The following is a 23424-nucleotide window of genomic DNA, read 5'->3' on the forward strand; positions in this document are numbered from 1 at the left end:
AACACTTCAAACTGCAAACTCTGACTAATTCTTTCAATTCTCTTCTATTACGTCTGCTTTACTGCCGTTTTCTCTGTTATTCTCTATTTTGCTTCGTTGCATTATTTTGTATTCCATTCTGTTCTTTCTGCTACTTTATTGTTTATCTGTTGCATTCTATTTGTTCTACTATTATATATTTTTCTATTCTAATATGTTTCATTCTATCACTTTTATATTTTATTCTTTTCTATTAGATTCTATTCTTGTGTTTCTTGTTCTATTCTATTCTATTTCATTCACCTTTAATTTTCTGTTGTACTCTTGGGGTCATGCTCCACTTTCAGTGCCTGTGGAGACTTCTCATATGGCAGCAGTCAGCTGCTTCACTGTAGTCAAGGAGACCACATTAATACCGGAAATGGGGCGATTTCACTTTCAAAATTGAAAGTATAACCTGACTCTTTGTCCTGGATGAAGTGTTTTAGCTGAACAGCGATTATATTTCATCTGCTGGCCTCACACCTCTTTATTGTAAAACACATTTCTGTTCGCTTTCTGTCACTCAACAGCTTTGCAAGTCATGTTAAGTATGGAGTCGTTTTATTTTGAAAGGTGTGACCGCAAGCGACGTGTTTACTTCAGACTGCTTTGACACTGACAGTCATGAGCCTGACAGGAACGGCCTGGCCTCTCCTAAACAGGATCCTTCCTCACTCCAGCTACAGCAGGACGGATGTTTATCCTCATCTTCATCATCACAGCGACATCTGACTCCTGTCGGTGAGTTTTGCTGCTCATTCATATTTGCCTTCGTCATGAACCCCGCGCGCAATAATCTCTGCTGGTCGTTGTTGTTGTGTTGTTCAGACCTTCAGACCTGTTGTCCTGTTGCACCGCAGATTCACATGTGTGTCTCTGAGGAAGGATGATCTCACTGAACCGGATCATGTGAATCCACTTCAGTACCGGAGCAAGTTTTAATAGAGAAATGACGTCAGCATGCGAGCTGTCAGTGCTTCGGGGGCGTGGGGGGGTGGGGGGGATGTAAAGAGTTGAGGGCAGAAGGACAAACACTAACTCATACATCATAGTTGAAAGATATACTGCAGCTGTGGCTAAAGCAGGGAAATAAATACATCATACATTACTTAACTAAAAGCAGCAATACCTCACTGTAAATTAAAAACAACAAGCAAGTAAAAGTACACAAGTATAGCAGTATCACCAGTAAAATCACTCAGTGTTGTATTATTTCATATATTAATCTGTTGGATTATTATTGTGATGCATTCATGTGGAAGTCTGTTTTTTTCTACTTTGTATCCTGGTTAGTTTCATCTGCTTCATATTTTATAACCTTTAGTTAGTTAACAGTCAAATAGATGTAATGGAGTGAAAACTGGAGCACAAACCATACAAGGAAATACTTTTTTATTTCTTTCCACCACCTTCTCTTATGTATGTATCTAAATGAAATCAAATTGGCCCCTATAACAAGATTGAAATCCCTAAAGAGCTTTATGCTATAAGTGAGTCCTAAAAATTTACACAAATGCATAAAGATGGATGTGTTGATCAGAAACTTTTCCCACAGCAGTTCTGCTCTGACAAAGTTGTAGGATAGATTTTACAAGGATCAAATGATCTGAGATATCAGAAGTCTGTGCTGGAGGCTTTCAGCATTGCCCACACATTGCTTTCTCCTCACTGCACTCACTCTTCTCTCTCTGTAGTGCTGTGGGACCGGCAAGCGGCGGATGCGGCCGACACCCGGCTGCAGGCGGCCCTCTCGATGGTCTCTCCCACCATGAAAGCGGTGGTGGATGCCGTATGGGCAGTGTGGAGTATCGGGGCCTCCATCTATGACTACATCCACACCAACGCCATGGAGGAGCGCATCCATGCCCTGGAGAACGTCATCACCATCCACCAGTGTGTGATCGGGCTGCTGTCCGCAGGCGTGTTGGTTCTCTTCACCTACATCCTCTTCAAGAAGCTCTGAGGATGTGTGAGCGAGTAGGCTGGGGGTGGACTGACCAGAATCAAATGTTTGTTTCCAGTGTGGTAAAAGCAAACATCTACCAGAGAGTGAAAGGTAAAAAATCTAATCTTTAGGTATGAAAGAGGAGGAGGTGGTGAGGGACCTCAGACATACAGGAGTGCTTTATTTAGACAGAGTGGTGAGATGCAACCAACACACTGATGGCTCATGAGAAACGTAACCCTCTACAAAACCACATGGGGTGAATTTTTTAAAAACTTTTTTTATCATCATTGGAGCGAAAACACACTGAGGTTCATGTCTGTCATCAGCATCGCAGTGGTTCTGTAGGAGGTGAACATGAGGCGCTACAGAGTCTGCAAAGATAAAATATCTTTACATTTTCATGTAATGTTTCATTTTCATGCCTAAAACGCCAAAAGGATTCATAGCCCCCCCCCTCCCCTCCAAAGTGTTCCCACTTGTGGGGTTAGAAAGGCTGTGAAACAGCATTTAGATCATGATGACATGTAGTGATTCAGCAGCTCCTGAAGGTTTTTGCAGACCAAAGCTGTTGACTAAAACACATTGAAATGATTCCTCAGGGTAGATATCTGATAGAACAACAGCCTCCTGTCAGCACAGAGAGCAGTAAATATCAACTGTCAATATCTTATTTTTAATGAAGCAGGCCTATATGTCAGCAAACCAGTAGATCTGTCAGAACTATTTCATCATTATCTAAAGGGATCATTTCACCACCAACAACTCCTGCCTTAAAGCATCTTCTGTTTTCACTCGTTTCCTCAAAGCTGGACAGACGTCTCAGCAGAAGTGAACTCTGCTGACACTAGTGTCTGTCAAACAGGTGACCAGAGAGCGTGGAGGTGATGTGATGTCTCAAAGACCTTTTGGTAAAAGACGTTAATGAGACAGAGACATCAGGGGAAAGAGTCATTTCCATCATTTTCTATCATAGTCCACATGGATCTCTGACGACCATCTTTCAATGAACAGAGGAGGCCATTAAGTCAGATGACTGTAAGCATTTTGCATTTTGAGAAAAAAAAAAACATAATTGTATAATTGTACAGGTAGACTTAAAAATTAAATATCATGATTTCTACTTTAACATCATGTTTTACCTCATAGCTGTCACATCACTGTATAAAACAACCATCTGAAGTGTCCTTAAAAACTATAAATATATTTCACTAACAGGTTTTTTTTTTGGACTGAAATGTTTCATAGATGTGCTGTGGCTTCATATTTATGCTTTTGTTTTTTAAGGGTAATATTTTCTACCATGAAAGGTGAGAATGAACTTACTATTAGACATGTTACTGTAAATGTAAATGTGAAATCAGAAATATATTTTAGCGGATAAAAGGATGTTCTAGTAACTTAAAGTAACTTCACTAACCTACCAGGAGGACTGTTAAAGAAGAAACTCTGAGCTCAGAGAGTGTTTATCTGTATGTTAGTGTGCCAGACGGGACCACAACATGAATGAGAGACTGTTTTAATATCATTATAACAGCATCAAAGCCAAATAAAATGTGGAATTCTCTTAAACAGGATCTCCTTAGAAGACTTTGTTTCCAACATCACTCTGATATCAAATGCAGCACAAACAGCTGTATATAAAAAATGGAAAATTGTATCACAGCTGTAAAACTCTTATCACCAAGAACACTGTCAGTCAATTTGAAGAATATATCTCCAAACACTGGAGGAACCTTTTGATTGAAAGTAGACAGGCCTGTTCCTGATGGACAGCAAACTTCACAAGTGAAAATACTTAAAGACGTTGAAACAAGAAGAAGGCCTGTTCTGAGAAACTTTGGCTGTCGTCATCTGAGTTTACAGGCCTCGATCGACACGACTTGGACCTTCTGGATCTTCTCATAAGTGTCCGGTCTGAAGCAGAGTGTATCTGGAAATGAATCTTTCCACACTCTCCCCCTCCAGGAACTTCATGGCTCTCCAGTGGATCTTGCCGCAGTTCTCTGGCCGGCCGAGGTCTCCCAGCTCCTCCTGGATGTACTGCAGCCACAAATCTTTAGGAAAATAAAAACAACAGGGAAAAATGTTAAGCTAAATTTAAAAAGGTGGAGACGCACAGCTCCGTGTCTCCACTGAAATATTTATGCTTGTCCTAGTAGCCACACTGTAAATTTTTCTTATGTGGGGTCTTTAACGTCTCTGCCCCCAGAATGTATTTTCCTCCTGATCCTCTAAACTAGATCTGAGCTGCATCTGCTCAAATAACACAAATATGTCCTTGATACTTGAATAACAAGATATTGTGAATAAATATTTTGGACTACTTTTCTTTTTGACTCTCGTTCCTTTAAAAACGCATCATCTCACCGTCATCTGAGGAGCCGAACTCCTGCAGGGCCCGTTCGTAGTAATCCCTCAGATTGTTCATCCTGGGAGTCTCCTGGAAGATCAAACAGATCAGGATTATCTTGATTTATTAGTAATACAAATCATATCAGAGTCCGCTGTCTGTCTCGACAAGTTCTTTACAACAACAATAATAACAACGTGTCAATCAAACTATCAGTGAAAGCAAATCAATCAATGAATTATGTAAAACAAGTTTAAACTAAACTAAAACCACCGGAGGTCTCAGTGTTCTTACTTGTTCTTTCTCCATCTGAATCATCCTGGTGAAAAAGGCCTTGGAAAAGGGACGACTTTCCTGCAAGCTACAGGAAAGAAAAAGATGTTTTTTTTCCTGCCTCAAATCTAAAAAAGAGTTTGTTTTACATTTAAAGCCCCAAAGCATTCTGGGATTAATTAACACTTCCTTTTGTCTTATTTATCATTTAGCTTTTTACCTCGTAAAGGTCTTCCTCGCTTTCTTGTAGCCTCCAGTGGAATACGACCAATCAAGGTAGCTCTCTTTCATCTCCATGGCAACAGCCGCTACTGCAGACAGCAGACCTCTCTGGGAACAAACGAGAGAACAAACTGTCTGCGAGGTGTTTCGAAGGTAAAAGCGTTGTGCAGACATCAAGCACTATTAATCTTTGAGTATCTTTCTACGAGTGTCCAGTTCTCTGCATTACTGAGCAGAAAACAAATCACAAATATCATAAATAGAAACTAACGGCTTTGTTCCAGTGTAAACTAATACACAAATGCATGTGCTTTATAAGGTTTATAAGCAGCTCTTTTTGCCAGTTGTCATTATAGAAACACATACTATCAGAATAGAATCACTAGCTGCTGGATTGAGGTGGATTACCTTGAAGACGGCTTCAGTTTCTTCAGGACTCTGGTTGGCAACGCTCCACTGGACCTGCAGCTGCCAAAGAGGTAGACTCTCCTGTCCAGTCAGGAGGATATAGAAGGTTTGAGTGAACCACCATCAACCGTCTACATCTAGTGCTGCAGTAACTGGTTGCTTTTGATCTAACCGCATGTTTCCATTATATTCATACTGTATATATCATCTGTATTCAGTATCCTGGTCTAACAGGTATGTGAGCCTTTAGAAAGTGCAGTAAACTGTCTTGTAATGCTGTGTGATATGGAAACACATTATTGTTCAACATACCGGACGCAAACACCAGTGTGGTTTAACACCGTTTCCCAACACTTAAGGAGTGTGTTTATCTTGAAAGAATAGACTTACATAACGAGCGGCGCAGAGTTAATCCTCCTCACGCAGCTACTTCTCAGGGCCGCAGTCTTGTGAAACCTCCACCAAAACAATAACCTGCTATTCTGTTCACTACTATGAAGCCTGTGGCCGAGGCGTTCATAGTGAAACGGTAACATACTGGGATGTGCTGTGTAACGATGTAGTGAACGGCAGACGTACACCAGAAAAGATGAATTTATAATAACGTGAGGAAATCGTCATTTATTGGCTTAATGATGACCAAGAAAAACATTATGAGTCAAATATCGGAGGTGCAGGAGGGGATTTCTGAGGATTAGCTCGCTATCCATCCAAAGTCTGTTAATCTGTTGAGAGTATAGTGTTAAACAGTAATCCCAGCAAATTACCTTCATGTTAAATTAACATGTGAATCTGACTTCAAAAAATTAATAACAAGTCAACTCCAGATTTGTGTGTTGCGTTTATACCTGAAGGCTGCTGAAGTACATGCAGGCTTAATTTAAGACGTCTTCAGGTTTCCTGGCGTATAGAGGGCGACGGAGGAATTCATCTGAGGAAGTTAATACGACAGGAGACTAATTGGGCCAAGGAGATGGCCCACTTACACAGCAGTGCTGGTGGCTGCTGTGTGTGTGTGTGTGTGTGTGTGTCTCCATTCTCCAAGGACAATAATTACACTAGCACTGTGAGCTAAACGGATGTGCTCAGTGTAAGCAGAGAAAATTACCAAACCTGACGTGATTGAGAATAAATGATGTGGATTCAAAGTGTGTGTGTGTGTGTGTGTGTGTGTGTGTGTGTGTGTGTGTGTGTGTGTGTGTGTGTACCTTGGGATTAATGTGTGTGAGAGCGTCCTGGAACAGTCGGCCCATGTCTCCGCTCCCCAGCTGCATTAGCGTCTGCAGGCTCAGGCTCCACATCGACACCGATTGGCTGTAGCGCTGCGTGGCTGCCATGGCAACGCTGACCGCTCCCTCGCCGTCTCCGGATGAAAGCAGGATCTGAAGCTGGTCACGTGGAGAACAGGACATCATGTTGGTTGTTTCCACACATTAATGCAATGCTCTTTTTTAACGTTTTTAATAAAACTTAATTTGGAAATCAAGATAATCTCCGGTTTCCATCTTTTTTTGTTTTTATTATTTGAGCCCTGCTTAAGAACAAACCATAAAGGCTGATCCTGCTGGAGTTCTATGACACCCGTTAAACATTTCATGACGCTGTTATCTTACCCATTTCTTATAATAATCCTCCTTCAGCAGTGAGGAGTCGTGGGCGCGCTGCAGAACTCCCAGCAACCTCTCCTGCCTCTGTGACACACACACACACACACAAACACGTGTCAGGATTTAACCTTAAACATTTAAAGCCGCTGACGTTTTTCTGTGTTTCATTTCTATCCTCGGGAGCAAACAAACTCTCATAGTGACATAGTGAGGATGAACTGTGTTCCTTTCATTTATTCATTTACCTTTTCTTTCAGCTCTTGGACGTTGGTTTTCCTTTTCAGTCTTTCCAGGCAGAAGGCTGCATAACAAGTCCACATGGGCTCTAGAGCGCAACACACACAAGCACAGCTATGGTTTATTATACTCACACATCACGTTAGCAGGGAGTGTGCAGCATGAATAATAGTGCACTCACAGGTTTCAGTATGGTGAATTTAAGATGTTTTGTCAGTTTGGAACTATTCATTCTCTGTATGTGCGGGCGTCTACCTGTGTTAAGGCTCTTGACTCCTTCCTCATAGACCTGACAGCAGCGCTCCTCTCTTCGATTGATATCAGAGGCCCGGCCTTTAGCAGTCTGGAGCTCCTCTCCTGCTCCCGGCGCCTCCAGCTCCCTCTTGGCCATGAAATCCCACGTCACGCTCTCCTCTGTGTAGTTAGTCTGTAAGCTGGAAACAAGGGGACACACATTTGTGCTTTAATGATGAGAATATATAGAGTCTGTGTACGTGAGTGTGAGAGTGAAGTATAGTGGTGCCTCACTCTTGCAGGATGGAGTCCTGCAGTTCTTTGGTGAAGTCAAAGATAGCTGCGATATTCAGAAGTGTGATGACGAACTCTGCGTCTGTGGAGCAACATAAAGGCAGAGTTAACATGGCTGGGCACTTACATAACTAAACTATTTAACAAAGTCGGCCCGGTTTTTCAAATGCATCAGTTTGAAGATCGTTGCTTAAATAAAGCAGAGTCTGTGTTATCTTTGGAGCTTTAGTTTCTGATAATAAATGCTGCAGACAAACTGTCTGTAATATCCACAGCCAGGTTGTTAAATGTATTTTAAATGATGAGTAAAAACTGCAACTTATATTACTAGAAAGTCTAAATATGTTACACTTTGTCATGATTTAGCACACCTACCTTTGATTTTCCCTGTAGCATCTCTGTACACAACCTCAGCCAGTTTACCACTCAGGATCTCTGGAGAGAATTCATATTCACCCTGAGAGGTGTGAAGAGTGACAGTGTGAGCTTCTGTGTATGAATGTGTATATTGACTTTTTTGCATTTCCTGCTGTTTGTGTTGAATGTGTTACACACTCACCGTGTCCATCTCAGCTTGCTCCAGCTCCTTCTTCTGCTTCCTCAGTTTCTCACAATGCAGCAGCTCCATACGGAAGTACTAGCACACAGTCCATCAAGAAAATGAGAATGTTAGCTGCGCTCTCTGTGAACAAAGTCTCCTTGTATAGGTGTTTATTTGCTTCTTTTACCTCCTGGTACACCTTCTTGTTGTTCGGGTGGAAGCGTAGAGCTCTCAAAAACAGGTGTCTGGCGCTTTCAGAGGAGTTTCTGTCCTCCAGCTCACTCTTGGCAGCCATAATCCACAGGGCTGAAGAGAAAGAAGTACAAAGTCATTTGTATTTGCAGGTGACATCCTTTTCCCACTTTGTTCATCAGCAAATAATCATGTGTACCTGGTTTGTCAGGGTGGATTGCCAGCATGGATGAGAACACCTTGCTGATCTGACCTTTGGTGGCCTGATACGTGAAACCCAGAACAGATCATTATAAATATGAAAAGACACAGATTTCTTCCTGAAAACAAATGATGAGATCTTTACGTACCCATTTCTTACAGAAAGCCACGTGCGAGAGCCACAGCTGCACATCATCCTGTGAGGAAAAGAAGATGTTTGTCTGTTTGTGCCTTCATTCATATATTAAAATGAAAAGTGATGACAATCATTTACACACTGTGTGTAAGTGAAAACAATTAGATCTGATTATTCCTTTTAGTGGACAGATGTGGCTGAATGGTCGATGTGATGAACTAACAGCAGCTTTTTTTAAATACCTTCCATTTGTTTGTTGCTCTCCTGAAGACACTATTTATTCTATGGATGATGGGGAACTCGATGTCTTCTCGTTTGAAGTGGTAGTGAATGTGCTGTAGAGGAAACATTCATCATGGTCAAAATTTCACAACATCATCTAACGTCACCAGTTGTTTGCTGTGCGCTCATTTAGTTTGAATGTTAACAAGTGCAGTTTAAAATAGAAAAGAATATTTCTACCATTGAGATGCAGAAGAAACTATGAACATGAGATGAAGTGATACGACGTGACTCACCGCTCTTCTCTTCTTGACCAGCTCTAAAACGTTGATTTCATACTGTAATTAAACAAAGTAAGCATTTTAAACATCACTCACAGCCTTTATTTCTTTGTTGAAAGAGCTGAGGTTTCATGATGAAGACACTCTACCTGTATGTACGCAATGAAGTCCTCTTTATTTACGATCAGCCTGTGCAGTTTGTATTCCAGGGCAGTCGATTTCTTGATTATGGATCTATAATAGTGAAAAATAAATACAGATGAACTTGTCTGCAGCTTTATCACTACATACGGTCCTGGGAACAGATCTTGTACCGAACCAAGAAACCTTTCTCACATGATCCACCTGAAGGCTTCAGGACAGAAAATGAGCAAAATGTAACATGAGATTATTTTCCCAAACAGGAAGATGCTGACATGGCCGTTAATTCTCATGAATTCATTTTAGAGGGGATGAAGAATTTGCTTTTTTTTTTTTAAAGACGTGTTACTTTATATACATATAGTAGATGGTTATGTACAGTAGGCTATATACAGTAATGAATGGAGTGTATTGCACATTTTGTATTTTAAACTCAATGAATATGTATAATTTGTAAGTGTAGTAGGTATTATAGTGTTACAGGGTTATTATTGCACAGTGTCACTGTGAGTTAACTGTTCATAAGTGTGACTGAGGTTTATTTTTCATCTAGTTCCTCAACACCTCATGTGAAGTAGTGAGGACAGAGTAATAAGAGGACAAAATGGATGTTCATCTCTCCATTTAACTGCCATTTAACTGCCAAATCATGACGTCTCACTAAAAATCCTCCGGTATCTTGTCACACGGTGTTCCGTTATCCGCTGCTCTGCTGTTCTACCGGAGGAGAGTGTCTGCAAACCCTCTGATGTTTGTCTTACTTGATTTCTTTCTTGGTGAACAGTCCCACTCTCTCCAGCTGCTCCAGCTCCGGAATCCTCTCCTCAATCCGCTGCTGAACGATCTCCGCCATCTTGACGACGCGGCCGTTACGGGTTCAGGTAAGGTGCGGCTGTTATTCTGGTGATATGTAACGTTATTAATGTCAACTTTATATTGGAATACCATGTACGTTAAGTCAATGAGACCGACGCTCTCCCCCACACATGTGTGGAAGTTGTGATTCACTGCTCTTCCGGTTCCGTCAATAAATAGTTCCGTCAGGAAACACAATCGCTTGTGTCGGAGTGGCGTTATTTTTTCCCCACCTGCATTCTACGATGACCCGCCTTACTCTGCCTCTGATTGGCTCTGACCCTGATATTCTTACCCTAACCCAACCATCTCACTCCTCATGCGTAAATATAACCAATCGAACCAAGGAAGGGAACGAGTACTAGCCAATCAGAAGCAGAGTAGGGCGGGTCTTCCCGGAATGCGGGTGGGGAAAAGGCCATGGTATAAAGGGAATAGAAGCACAGACAAGAAAATTCTCAAAATTCTTTGATTTAAGATGTTCAAACTGGCGAATTTATTTATTTAGGAGACATATACAGTATCTTCACTGTTTTTAAAGTGCATTAAATGACAAATATATTCGTCAGACAGTTCAAAGTAAATAATAATAATAATATACCTTATATAGCACATTTCATACAAGAAATCAAAGTGTTTTACAATAAAGAAATGACATGCATTGAGAGCTTCACATAAAAATAGACATAAAATGAACATAAAAACAGGGGTTGAATGCCATAATTAATGTGACATTAGATGGAAAATAAAACTCACTTGATAATAATAATAAATATAAAACAGAAGTGAAAATAGAATATATAGAATGCATAATAACAACAACAATAATAAAATAGAATAAAAATAAATTTAAGAAAATAGTAGATAGGATAGAATGACATAATTAATATGACATAAGATGAAAATTAAAATCCACTTGAAATAATTTATTTTTATTTATTTATGCCAATATCAGCAATTTGATTTAAAAAACAAATCTATTGATGGGTAAATTCTAATAGAGAATGCTGATGAAACTTGTGTTGGTTTGATTGAAACTGTCATATTTAGTGGTTCTAAAGTTTTCCACTGCTTCAGCCTGAAAAACTTGAATATATAACTGTTAATATGTATTGAATTGAATCCCATTCAGGGAAATTAAAAGATTTCTAAACAGGGTTATGAACAATCTCCTGACAATTAATTCATTTCCTCTTATGTTCTTGCTGTCTTACTTTCAAAATGATGTTCATAACCATACTGACAACATCAGTATACTAATGTATGTTATTAAAGTTCAGTTTTAATAAGAATTATTTTGTATATCTGTACCATACAGTGTGATGTTATTACAAACTAATTAATAATACCACAAAGTGGTAATTAATCTATACCATACTATTACAGTCATATTATACCATACTAAGAGGTCATTCATCATTGAGTACTGAGTCCCAACAGTAATATAAGAAATAATGTAAAAAATCACCCTTAACTCTAGTGATTACACATTTTTCTTACTGTAATAATTCCTCCTGTTCATACTGACCATTAGAAGATCCCTTCATAATGCACTTACAATGTAAGTGATGGGGGACAAAATCCACAGTCCTCCTTCTGTGCGAAAATGTATTTAAAAGTTTATCTGAACCTAATATGAAGCTTCAGCATCCAAACTAGTCAAATCAAGTAGATCTCTTTCAATGTTACAGTCTTTTTAGTGCCAAAGTTCCTCTTTTTGTTACTATACTTCCACAGCAGCTCAACAGGGAAACACTGTCCGAGGAAACACAAAGAGGGAATTTGATGCTAAAAAGACTGTAAATGTGTCAGATTTCCATTTGATATGACTAACTCAGACTGCTGAAGCCTCATATAAGCTTCAGATAAACTTTTAAATTCATTTTTGCACAAAATGACTGTGTGGTCACACACAGTCATGACTATGTGGTCACACACAGTCATGACTATGTGTAGATTTTACACAGAAAACGCACTTGAAGGGGATCTTTTAATTGTCAGTGATTACAGCGGGGAAAACCTCTTTCAGTGTTCATTTAGGTATCTGGCTGTTGTTTTAAGACAAACTTGAAAAAATGTGAACCTATCCTTTAATATTTTTCAGCTATATTGTATGTTGCAGTTGTTGTTTTTTTCATTAAATACAATCAAATGGAGGATAATCAGCATGGAGGGCTGTATTACCAACTGTCTCATGTGAATGATACAGTTTGAGCCGCAGGATCATTCTTCATCACTCATGACGTGAGTGATTATGTTTCAGTTGCGGGATCATTCTTCTTCACTCTTGATATGAATGATACAGTTTCAGCTGTGGGATCGTCTTCTTGATCTGAATGCTGATAAACTCGATTTCCCGCAAAATCGGAGAAAGCGAGAGCGGGTTGTGTGTCATCTCCGGAGGCCGGCAGCCAATCACAGCGCTGCATTCTCTCAGCTCTGACGCTATTGGCTGATAACTGAGTAATGCTCTGTTGTTCAGTACAAATTGAAGGAAACCAACCCGACAATAAATTACAAGATAGGCAACATTAATTTGATCCAAAAATACTCAAACCATCTCTGATTCCAAACAATATTTGTGACAGTTGAATGCGGGGAAACCTCAGGCGTACCGAGGTTTGTTTTCCAGTCAACCATGTTAGCATTGGTAGCTAACTAGCAGCGTCTCGTCGCCTCCTCTTCATCTTCATGGGTTTCTGCTGTTGAGTCTGCCAGGCTGGTGCTGGAGGCAGCGAGGCTGACAAATTAATGCCATCAGCCAGGGTGGGTTGCCTTTCTTTATGTCCAATATCTACCCCATGCCGACTCGGAGGTTTTCGTTTAGACTAGTTTGAGTAAATGGAAGAAGTACGCTGAAACACCAAGCTAGCATTGTGCTTTTAGCCGAGTTAGCTCGCCGGATTGCTAACGCGAGCATTTTTGCCTCCTGGCTAAAAGCTAACTTGTGGTGCTGCCATGATTTTGGTGTGTGATAACATGTGCTGTTGTTTCTCTGGCAGAACTCAGGTCATATTATGAGTGGGGCGAGTTGCAAAGCTAACGGCGCCGTGTACCCTGCCTCATCAGCAATGATGAGCTCTGTAAAGAAGCCGAAGATGGAGCAGATTCAGGCCGACCATGAGCTGTTCCTACAGGCCTTTGAAAGTGAGATTTCCCCACTCGACACTTCGTAATTTAGCGTTTTTTTGTTTTCGTGATTAACTTTTCTCTTAAATGTTTTCATTTAGCATTTGGTGACCCGTTGAACTTCCCTCTGTCTTAATTTGTTTTTACTTTCTGCTTATGACAGGCCTCCTTTAGTTTAACTTGCTCTGATAAAGTGAGTCCCAGATAGTGTTTGGTAAAGTTTACGTGTATAATGATAGCTGTATTTAAGAGGAAATAATCACACTGCTATCAATTTAGGATATGTGTTGTGTTTATACAGCTTTGCTTTGGAAGGTGGATGTGTTTCCTGATCAACTACCACCTGTTAACATTTCTTGTTTTGGCATGTTAGTCGTTTGACTTTATTTCTCAGGAAAAACCTGTTGAGAAATTGAATGACTCACTGCTACACTCACCAGTTTATTGGATACTCTTAGAATAAAAACTAATGCAGTACAGCATAGAGGCCCTGAGATAAATCCATAAAGGGTATAATCAGTTTTTACTAATCTGTTTTAGAAAGGTGTTGATTTATTATGGAAGCTGTAGTTTGTGGTGCTGTTTACAATGGATTGGGTTGTACAGAGAGAGGTTTCTAATATTTTGTCCACCCCATTAATATGAAATAGGATAGACTAAATATGAGAAACACCTTTTAATGTAATAGAATACAAGCAGGCTTTTGTATTATACTGTATTTGTTCTTATTAAGGTGTACCTAATAAACTGACCAGTGAGTGTATTACATATTACAGCAGACTGTCTCATAAAGAAGAGCAAGTACTCAGTAAAATGTCTCTTTTTCAGCCCATGTTACAGATAGTAAGGGGTTGAAGTTTTAACTTTGCCAAGTTCTCTTTTATTTTTAAGCCTAAAGTAGCTTGTTGGAAGTCTCTTACATTTTTGGTTGTTGGTTTTTTTTGTTTTTTTTTCAATTTCCAGAACCAACTCAGATATACAGATTTCTGCGCACAAGGAACTTGATTGCAGTAAGTTCATTGCTCTAAGTAACTTTTCTTTTAGTCAATATATTGATTATCTTGCCCGCTAAAATCAAGTGATTAATGAATTCTTCTTTTCCTCCTTTCAGCCCATATTTTTGCACAGGACGCTCACCTTCATGTCTCACAGAAATGGTCGATCAAATGCCAGAAGGTAAAAATCTTGTATTTTTTCATGTTTTCTTTTTAAAAAGATGATTCAGTACTTGATATGTTTATAACGGCATTTATATGTTTGTGACGGTATTCCTGAATAAATTCTGAAGCTGTGAGACTTTATTCTTCCCAGGAAAACATTCAAAGTAGATGATATGTTGCAGACAGTGGAGAAGATGAAGGGAGAGCAGGATTCTCCAAGGTAACACTGAAAGACCAGCTGATCTGTTATATCTATTATAAGATTCATCGCTATATGCTGGGAAGTTTTCTTGTTCATTTCACCATACATATGATCAGCTGGAGCACTTGCATTTGAACTAATTTCACCTGTGCATTTTTCTTTTTTGCTTCTTTAGCTTGTCTTCACATCTACAACTAACTTTCACTGGGTTCTTCCATAAGGATGGTAAGCAGACTTCACTCTTTTCACCGAGTACTTTTTATTTAGTCTCTTTTTTAAAGGGAAACATTTAGCAAATATGCTGGAAAATGGCTCAGTGGACACTTCTCCGCTCCTCTTCAGCAGACACGCAGAAGACTTCAGTGTTATGGCTGCTAATAGAGCATCAGCCCAACAACTATTATAGAGAGATGATGACAAAAATCATGTGCGTTTCTCTTTGATGTTAACCAAGATTTAGTGATGGTTTTTGTTTTTTCTTTCAAACTTTGATTTACTTGACACACTGTTGTTTTTTGTTGTTGTTGTTGTTTCCAAACAGAAAAGCCATCACAGAATTCAGAAAATGAACAAAATTCCGTGTCCTTAGAGGTGCTACTTGTCAAAGTCTGCCATAAAAAACGCAAGGTAAAGTTAAACACTACTGAGGCTGCGCGCCACTTCAGCAGAACATTCATTTCATTCACTGTTTAAATCGTATCCCGTCATTCCTCTTTCAGGATGTCAGCTGCCCGATTAAGCAAGTGCCTACAGGTAAAAAGCAGGTGCCTTTGAATCCTGACAGTAACCAAACCAAGTCTGGCTCCTACCCTTCCTTACTGGTCTCCAGCAATGAGTTTGAGCCCAGCAACAGCCACATGGTGAAGTCCTATTCGCTCCTGTTCAGGGTGTCACGCACAGGGAGAAGGGATACAAACGGTCTGGTCAACGGAGAGGCCAACGAGAACATCGGTAGGAAACTCCTCGTATTAGTATAATGATTTAACAGTGGTGGTGTATCTGGAGTATGGAGATGACAGTCAGTTGCTCACTATATTTGTCTACATGTATTTTTTTTTTGTGCATAGATGTAACAGATACTCCTAGTAGAAAGAAGAGAAGCTCGTCACATAGAGAGGAAGGAGACACCACAGAGACTTATGTTGCACAGATGACTGTCTTTGATAAGAATAGGTAAGTTATTGTGACTTTGGGGTTGTTGTTAAAGCTTCCTTCTGTTTGTTCCTTTTTGACTCTACATGTGATCTGTCCTCTGTAGGAGATTGCAGCTGCTGGACGGGGAGTACGAGGTGTCGATGCAAGGGATGGAGGACAGCCCTGTGAGCAAGAAGAGAGCCACATGGGAAACCATTCTCGATGGGAAGGTAACTTTTACTTACCTTTTTTAACTTGATCTTGTTGTCCTCTTCATAACACTGCATCACTGACAAAGTCCTCTGAACGACCCCGTCCCACAGAGACTGCCACCATTTGAGACATTTTCTCAGGGACCCACATTGCAATTCACGCTGCGCTGGACAGGTGACGCCAGCGGGAAGTCCACCGCCCCTGTGGCCAAACCTCTCGCTACACGAAACTCAGACAGCTCCAGCCCCATGGAGACCCGGACCAGCAACCACCGAGCTGCCCTCATGAGTAAGTAGGAACGCAGCACGGGACGGCTTGAAGTTTTGTTTTAAGACGATGTAGAAATCCACTGACGCAGCAGGAACCAGAGAGCATCCTCAAAATGATTGACTATACATGTTAGTAAAGATGGGAGGAGGGGGACATTAACAGTTTATAATTCCGCCTTCTGCTTTATTGAAATGAGTGTAAAGGTGTTTATAGTGAGTAGCAAACAGGCGAAGCATGTCTCCAAGCAAAGCGGAATGGCTCGTGGGTTTTTTGGATTTTTCACCACCTGTGATATTTGTGTGGGATGATCTATTTGTAACCGAATCTGGCAGAAGGCGCTCTGAGTCATAACTGCTTGAGTCCCTTTCAGACATGCACTTCACTTCATAAACGCTCTTTGAGTTTGTTTCTATAGACGTCCAGACGGCACTCTTCCTCGCTGGTTTTTTTAAATTTTAAAGTATGTATGAATATCCAGCAGAATGCAGGCGTAGCACATGTCAATCAACCAGACATCCTGTCACTCTTAACTCAGGTGCTCCATATAGTCTGTACCATACATTTACTACCAGATTGACAACTCATTACCACTGCTGCTCACCCTCTCACTCAACCACACACATTACGTACTGCGCTATTCCTTAAAAGGAGTTACGCTACCGAGAGTTTCCCAGGCAATGACACAGAGGTTGACTCATGTTTCGGCCGCCTGGCCTCTACAATGATGGGGGGAAACACTGGAGAGGGAAAAGGGGGTTTTGTACCTCCTCTCATGTACCAAACAGCAAATAATGCACAAGCAAATAACAGAGACATAAAGCCATTTAGATAGATAAAGCCGGCAATGTCACAGATTCCATGTCTGAAAGGGGCTTTAGCAACAATCATATGTGCGCTGTCATTTCAAATCAGGATGTCATATCTACGTTTTTCTCAAATATATATGTTGAATGTATCAAATTCCCCAGAATATTTATTATTTGATGATTCTCCCTAAAAAAAATTAACTTGTCCATCTGTTCCCGTCAGCAGTGAAAGAGTCAGTCAGCACAGACATTCAGACGAGGAAAGAGCAGGTCCTGTGTGAGCCGCGGCAGAAGCTACGTATATTTTATCAGGTACACCACACAACAGTGAAAGGAATTCAACTGGGGCCTGGGACACTGGTTTACAAGAGTCTGGTGGTGAGGTTGCTGAAAAGCAAAAAGTGTCTGTTGTGAGCTTATTTTGCTGTCATTGTTAAAAAAAAAAATGTTGGATTTGCTGTTGAAATATTTGTACTGATTTCTAATTGCTCACCAGCACTCTGATACAGTAAAAGGCTCCTAATAAAAGCTTTAATTGTGCACTATTCTGACCCTGTTGTCGGGGTACGTTTACACTAACTCTGAAATTATGCAACACTGTTTGAAGTACATCTGCTATAGGATGACCTTCTCTGATTTATCTTGTAGTAACTAATGTAATCTGATAATCTTGACCAGTTCCTGTACAACAATAACACACGGCAGCAAACAGAAGCAAGAGATGATCTCCACTGTCCCTGGTGTACCCTGAACTGCAGCAAGCTCTACAGCCTGCTCAAACACCTCAAACTCTCCCACTCCCGCTTCATCTTCAACTATGTGGTAAGACAAGAATGAACACTGTATCAGAAGACAGACCTATCAGACCTTCTCTGCTTTTACAGAATAATATTTTTACTGCAGCATCTCACACATGTGTGTTTGTTTTTATCTGCAGCCTCACCCCAAAGGAGCAAGGATAGACGTGTCCATTAACGAGTGCTACGATGGCTCGTACGTTGGCAACCCTCAGGACATCCACAGCCAACCGGGCTTCGCTTTCAGCCGTAACGGCCCAGTCAAGAGGACGGCGGTCACTCACATACTGGTCTGCAGGTAAACTCGTGACCTAAAAGCTTTGTTCATGTTCAAAGTCAAAATGCATGTCAGACGCTGTAATTAACTTATTTTAAACGACCACTTTAATTGGCTTTTCATGAACTCTGGTCTGAATTAGCTTTAATGAACTATAATTCACTTTTAATCAAGTCTTGATGAGCAGTGAGGTACATGGTGAGAGGGTAACCCTAAACAGATCAGCTCTCTCAATCAGCTGGTTTCTCATACTGGTGTAGAAAATAAATGAATGAAAATTTAAGATATTGTTCCACATGCTGAGTTATTCATAATTTAAAATTTTGTGTATAAGGCGCAGAAAATAAATGTGATACATAGGAGAATATACCAACAAACACAGCCCAGTGTTAGTAACTGAACTATGTAACGAGTGAGAATGTACATTTGAAATTCCAGTGTACATGGTGTATATGCAGGATTTGTTTTCTTTCACCCCCCGCCCCCCCTCACCCCCCTTCCCTAGGCCCAAGAGGACCAAGCCAAGTCTGTCAGAGTTCCTGGAATCCGAGGACGGAGAATTGGAGCAGCAGAGGACCTACGTCAGCGGACACAACCGCCTGTACTTCCACAGTGACAGCTGCATGCCCCTGCGGCCCCAAGAGATGGATGAGGACAGCGAGGACGAGAGAGATCCAGAGTGGCTCAGAGAGAAGACCGCCACGGTGAGAGACCGTCGCCCTGACAGTGTCTTCAACTCTGCACTCAGTCACTCGTCTTTAACAATTTACAACATATAAAAACTGAGGCACTGCAATACTTATTTTGGTGTCGATTGCCATGGCAACAAAAAGTCAATGTATTTGGGTCAGCCCTGTTGCCCATAAATAACCAGCATAAACCACTGCCAACACTGCACTCTTCCTCAGCTCGTTAAGACAACATTTGTATCACTTCAGTATTGATTTCCTGAACCTGTTAGTGTTTCCTGCTGCAGAATCAAGTCTCTGTGTCTGTTGGTTTGTTTGTTTCACCATCATGGTGTACAGGAAAACGCCGCTGACATCAGCCGCCCTTTTTAATATTTTAGTGGATGTATTTGAGGCTGTTTGAGCAGATTGTTTGTTTTACATACATCATTTGTCTTTTTACAGCAACTGGATGAATTTACAGATGTCAACGAGGGAGAGAAAGAAGTGATGAAGCTGTGGAACCTGCATGTCATGAAAAACGGGTACGTTGAATACGTCAGTACTGGAAAACAACAGACACGAGCACTGAGTCACACTTAGTGCAGCGTTCTATAACTTCTCACAGCTTCTGATGGGTAACTTTCTGATATTCTGGAGAGAAATTTTTGGAGTTTGCTGCCATTTGAGAAACTGGATTATTAAATATTCAAGTTCAAACATCTTTAAAACAAATCTGTGAGGTTAAGGTGTTAGATTTTCATCAGGGTTCCCACGCATCTTGGAAAACAGTTGAGCAATTTTCCAGTCATGGAAAACACACATGGAAAAAGTAACAAATCCAGGAAAATAATTTCAACATTCTCCTATTTTCCTTTAGCTGAGAATAAACTATCAGGCTGTTCATCCTCCTCAAAATGGACAACACTGCCATCTGAAAGGGAGAAGTTATGTTCAGGATCATATTAACATTTAAATGGAAGTTTATGGATGAAAGTATTTTAAATAGGCTGTTTTTGGTTATGTTGTGTTTTTGATGGATGCTTAAATAAAGTGACACAAAGAACAGATGGATGTTGTTGGAAGGGAAGGTAGCTGTGTGTTATTTAGATTCAGAGTTTATGGGACAAACTCAAGCAGAGAAGCTTTTGTATTAAATCAAGAGAAACTACGTCAACACTTGATCCTAATGAGCTCTTGCAGGTCTCAGTGGATGTCCGTACGGTCATCTGGAAGTTCCTGAGGACATTCCAAGCAGACAAGAGCCAAGTGGACTCAGATGCGCCAAAGATTATCAATCTAGGAAGTTGTGGTTTGCATGTTGTGCATGGAATTTCAAGGATTTCCTTAGAAATTCTGTGTCCATCGATGGGTGGAGGACTTAGCGGTTGCCGAGTAGGTAATGGAAGTGTTGCCAGCAGTGCAGGAGTACGTTCTGAAAAGTCAAAAGCCATCATCTGCATCCGACTGTACAGTACAAGAGGCCACTGATGACCCTCTCTTTCAGGCTAAGCTCCAGTTTTTTTGGATTTTTTTTGCAAGACAACTGAAGCCTTTTATGGAGACATTCCAGACAGATGCCCCAATGGTGCCTTTTTTAGCAAAAGAGCTCCAGTCCACCCTGAGAGGCCTGCTGTCACGCTTTATCAAAAGAAAAGAACTGAAGGAGATAAAGACACCTGTCCAGAGTGGAGAAGGTGTTCAAGAAAGACTGTGTCTCCTTCCCTGCTGTGACATACAAGAAAATCATGGAGCGAAGTCCTCTTGTGTACCTGGCAGAGTGGCACATGAGCTCTCATGACAGAAGCTGAAAGTGCAATAGCAATATTTAAGAAACTCCTACAGGTTCTCCTCCAAGTGTGACGAAGCAGTCTCATCACATGTCAGTGCAAACCAAAGATCAGAGTTCTAAGATTTTGTTTACAGCTGCAGCCTTGATGCATTTCTTGAAGATTCGTCAGTGGCTGAACAGAGTATGTAGCACTGTAATGAAATGTCTGATGGACAAGCTGCAGTAGAAAGAGGTACTCTGTCAGAAAACCTGAGAGGACTCTTGCACTTGGTCCAGGATGCAGCAGCTGGGTATGCATGATGAAGCCCTGCCTGTAAAAGGATGGGAACCCTGTTCATGTCTCCTGTTTACATCTGTTTTATTGTTGCTACTCACTCACTCACACCAGGACTAACTACTTCTGCCCTTTTTGTTTTCCCTGCAGCTTCATAGCAGACAACCAGATGAATCAGGCCATCATGCTCTTCGTGGAGAACTGCGGCGCTCACGTCACCCGCCGCAACCTCTGCCGCAACTTCCTCCTGCATCTAGTGAGTATGCACGACTTCAACCTGGTGAGCACGGCCACCATCGACCGCGCCATGGCCCGTCTGCGACAGATCCAAGAGGAGCTGCCGGACACTGAAGAGGAGCACCAGGACCAGACTCTGGTAACGGCAGGAACCTGCAACGGCAACGCCGTCATCACCTCCAGTGGGGGAAAGCAGGGCAAGAGGACAAAAAGCGCCCTAACAGACTGATGTCGGCTGGACGGAAGGATGGATGGAACAATGATTGTCGTGTTATTATTATTTTAGTTCTGTTTTTTGTTTTGTTTTTTCCTTCTTCAATGAACATTACCAACCCTTTGGTGCTTAGATAGGTGGGAGAACTGGTCAGCAGAGGATCTGACTTGAAGCAGACCAGTATACAAGGTAAAACAAGTTTTTTGGAACTTGAGAACTGAACCAAATATGAACAATATAAAAAGTGAATCACCCACATCTACACAAACCAGGAATTTCAGGACTGGATGATGTAAGTTGAACCTACTTATATGCATTTTGTAGGAGCCACTGAAGTATCTTGTCTTTTGGGTGAGAGTGAACAAACTGAGAAACCTTCGATGTGGTGCGACTGCCCTTTGGTATGTCTTTGTTATAGACAACGGTTATCACGACTACAGTTAAAACTGTAACCGGTAACATTGTCACTCTTGATTATTTGTACACATACACAATAACCTTGTTGAAAAACTTATCATTTTAGCTGATTATTTTAGCACTTGGTGTTTGTATTTAGAAAACTTACCTTTTTTGAAATCAACTTTTTTTTTTTTTTTTTTTTTTTCTAAATCATGCTGCGCCAAAATGTCAAAAGCAGCTTTTTCCACAGTCATCAGTGGAGAATCTTTTAGTGGGTTTGAATTCACTTTGGTGAATGATGTTTCATTTGAAGAGAACATTACAGTAAAAAAAAAAAATCTTCATTTTTTTTGGAGTATATAAAGCCTGTAAAAGCTTGTGTTAGGACCCCAAAAACAGTTTGTGGGTTTTTTTTGCTGGTTGGTTGCCGTGACAATAGTGTTATTAGGCTGGGATCCTGGACATGAGAATAAATTGTAATTAGGGTCCAGGCTTGAAAGTCATCACTCCTTCACCATTTTTGGTCTGCATTGATAAATACAGTAGCTCAAGGAAAGCCAGGGAAATCAACTTTTCTGAATCTTTTTTTTTTGTTTTTCCTAAGATTTACTAAGACAACCAGCAACACATCACCCCCATGTATTGTGTAGAGTGTATAGCATTGAAGATATAAATGTCAACAGTTTTCTGATTGATGCGGGCACCTGTAGTTTCTTTTCACTTTTAAAGTTTTGAACACACACACACACACACACACACGATGTTTAACATGTTATTTTTTTAACATGGGGGTTTCTGCGTATCAGCAGCTGATCCACAGAGATTTGTATACATTGTAATTGCATCGAAAAATGTTTAGTTGTGCCCCCGTTTCTGAATCCAATAATTAACAGATTGCAATTCTTCTCTCAAAGCAATATGCTGTTTATTGGACGGTTGGTTTTCAGGCCCGACTCGGTTTCGTCTGTCCTGTTTAGGTGCAGTTTATGCCAAAGGGGATATTTTCATCAGTCTCTTATTTCTATATATTTTTTAGTATGTTTATTTTGTTCATTCCATGACAAGTTTTTAAAAAGGCTGTAGTTGTGTTTTTTGTAGCGTGGACATAAATTGGTGAACATCACCGCTCATTATTTCATCCGACTTCCCTCGTGGACAACCAAATTAACAATATATTTTTCTCCCTCCATTATTCATTGAGGGTTTCTGCTTTTCATTTTGAAGAAAAAAAAAAAAAAAAAAAGGGAGACTTAGTCACCATTATTGTTAAAACACCCTGTTAGAAATTGTGAACTGTACACTCTGGCTAAGGGGGTTTTTATATTTAAAGAAATAAAACACATTTGTCCTTTATTACTTGCTGTAATGTTTAAAGGATTTTGAGCTGAATGGAGACGCCTTCATCTATATCACGATCTTTCTCTGCAGAGTGGATCCAGTCAGGGTTGTACAGCAGAGTCGGACCTCTACTAACAAACAAAAGAATCTATTTTTTTGTAATGTGATACCTTGAAGAAAAAGTTATTATATTCAGTGTTTCTACTGTTCAGGTTTTCATCTACTAAGTTTATTGCGAGATGAGATGCGTGAGGATGTTGGTGGTTTACCACCTCAGCTAAAGCATTTCCTGGGAAAAAAAAAACAACCCTGCCACTTATATAATAAACCTGTCTGAACTATACGATTCCC

The 23424-nt window shown here is 40.5% G+C and overlaps 2 protein-coding genes and 1 long non-coding RNA gene across 4 annotated transcripts; 2 read left to right on the top strand and 1 right to left on the bottom strand.

The window, feature by feature from the left end:
• Nucleotides 1–246: 246 nt before the first annotated feature.
• On the top strand, nucleotides 247–3015 carry LOC122978750. The gene is made up of 2 exons (XR_006402732.1): nucleotides 247–762; nucleotides 1716–3015. It is a non-coding gene; the product is annotated as an uncharacterized LOC122978750 (long non-coding RNA).
• Nucleotides 3016–3469: 454 nt separating this feature from the next.
• Nucleotides 3470–10365, bottom strand: utp6 (UTP6 small subunit processome component). Its single transcript, XM_044345715.1, has 19 exons — nucleotides 10070–10365; nucleotides 9317–9401; nucleotides 9183–9224; nucleotides 8907–8999; nucleotides 8678–8725; nucleotides 8527–8590; nucleotides 8323–8441; nucleotides 8154–8231; nucleotides 7970–8051; nucleotides 7595–7676; nucleotides 7322–7500; nucleotides 7075–7154; nucleotides 6836–6913; nucleotides 6431–6610; nucleotides 5223–5303; nucleotides 4813–4922; nucleotides 4614–4680; nucleotides 4337–4409; nucleotides 3470–4023 (listed from the first exon to the last, which is right to left on the bottom strand). The coding sequence occupies exons 1-19, from the start codon at nucleotides 10159–10161 to the stop codon at nucleotides 3869–3871; spliced, it is 1788 nt and encodes a 595-aa protein (XP_044201650.1). The 5' UTR covers nucleotides 10162–10365; the 3' UTR covers nucleotides 3470–3868.
• A 2233-nt stretch (nucleotides 10366–12598) lies between these two features.
• Nucleotides 12599–23088, top strand: suz12b (SUZ12 polycomb repressive complex 2 subunit b). 2 transcript variants are annotated; one of them, XM_044345720.1, is made up of 17 exons: nucleotides 12599–12929; nucleotides 13166–13310; nucleotides 14256–14302; nucleotides 14404–14468; nucleotides 14604–14672; nucleotides 14830–14879; nucleotides 15196–15281; nucleotides 15374–15605; nucleotides 15722–15827; nucleotides 15913–16018; nucleotides 16112–16289; nucleotides 17304–17389; nucleotides 17756–17899; nucleotides 18015–18172; nucleotides 18657–18855; nucleotides 19285–19364; nucleotides 21036–23088. In XM_044345720.1, the coding sequence occupies exons 1-17, from the start codon at nucleotides 12915–12917 to the stop codon at nucleotides 21349–21351; spliced, it is 2082 nt and encodes a 693-aa protein (XP_044201655.1). In that variant the 5' UTR covers nucleotides 12599–12914; the 3' UTR covers nucleotides 21352–23088. The 2 variants fall into 2 exon arrangements, with proteins under 2 accessions (XP_044201655.1, XP_044201654.1); XM_044345719.1 differs by having other exon boundaries at nucleotides 12600–12929; nucleotides 17301–17389.
• Nucleotides 23089–23424: the final 336 nt, after the last annotated feature.

Source organism: Thunnus albacares, chromosome 3 (assembly GCF_914725855.1).
Source record: "Thunnus albacares chromosome 3, fThuAlb1.1, whole genome shotgun sequence".
NCBI classification, from domain to species: Eukaryota; Metazoa; Chordata; class Actinopteri; order Scombriformes; family Scombridae; genus Thunnus; species Thunnus albacares.

Coding starts and splice junctions, on each gene's coding strand:
- utp6 (XM_044345715.1), bottom strand. CDS start 10,161: ATGGCGGAGATCGTTCAGCAGCGGATTGAGGAGAGGATTCCGGAGCTG. Junction 9,225..9,316: donor ACTTCATTGCGTACATACAG/GTAGAGTGTCTT, acceptor GTTTAATTACAG/TATGAAATCAACGTTTTAGA. Junction 8,052..8,153: donor AGCAAGCTGAGATGGACACG/GTGAGTGTGTAA, acceptor CACACCTCTCAG/GGTGAATATGAATTCTCTCC.
- suz12b (XM_044345719.1), top strand. Junction 14,303..14,403: donor GCACAAGGAACTTGATTGCA/GTAAGTTCATTG, acceptor TCCTCCTTTCAG/CCCATATTTTTGCACAGGAC. Junction 18,856..19,284: donor TCAGAGAGAAGACCGCCACG/GTGAGAGACCGT, acceptor GTCTTTTTACAG/CAACTGGATGAATTTACAGA.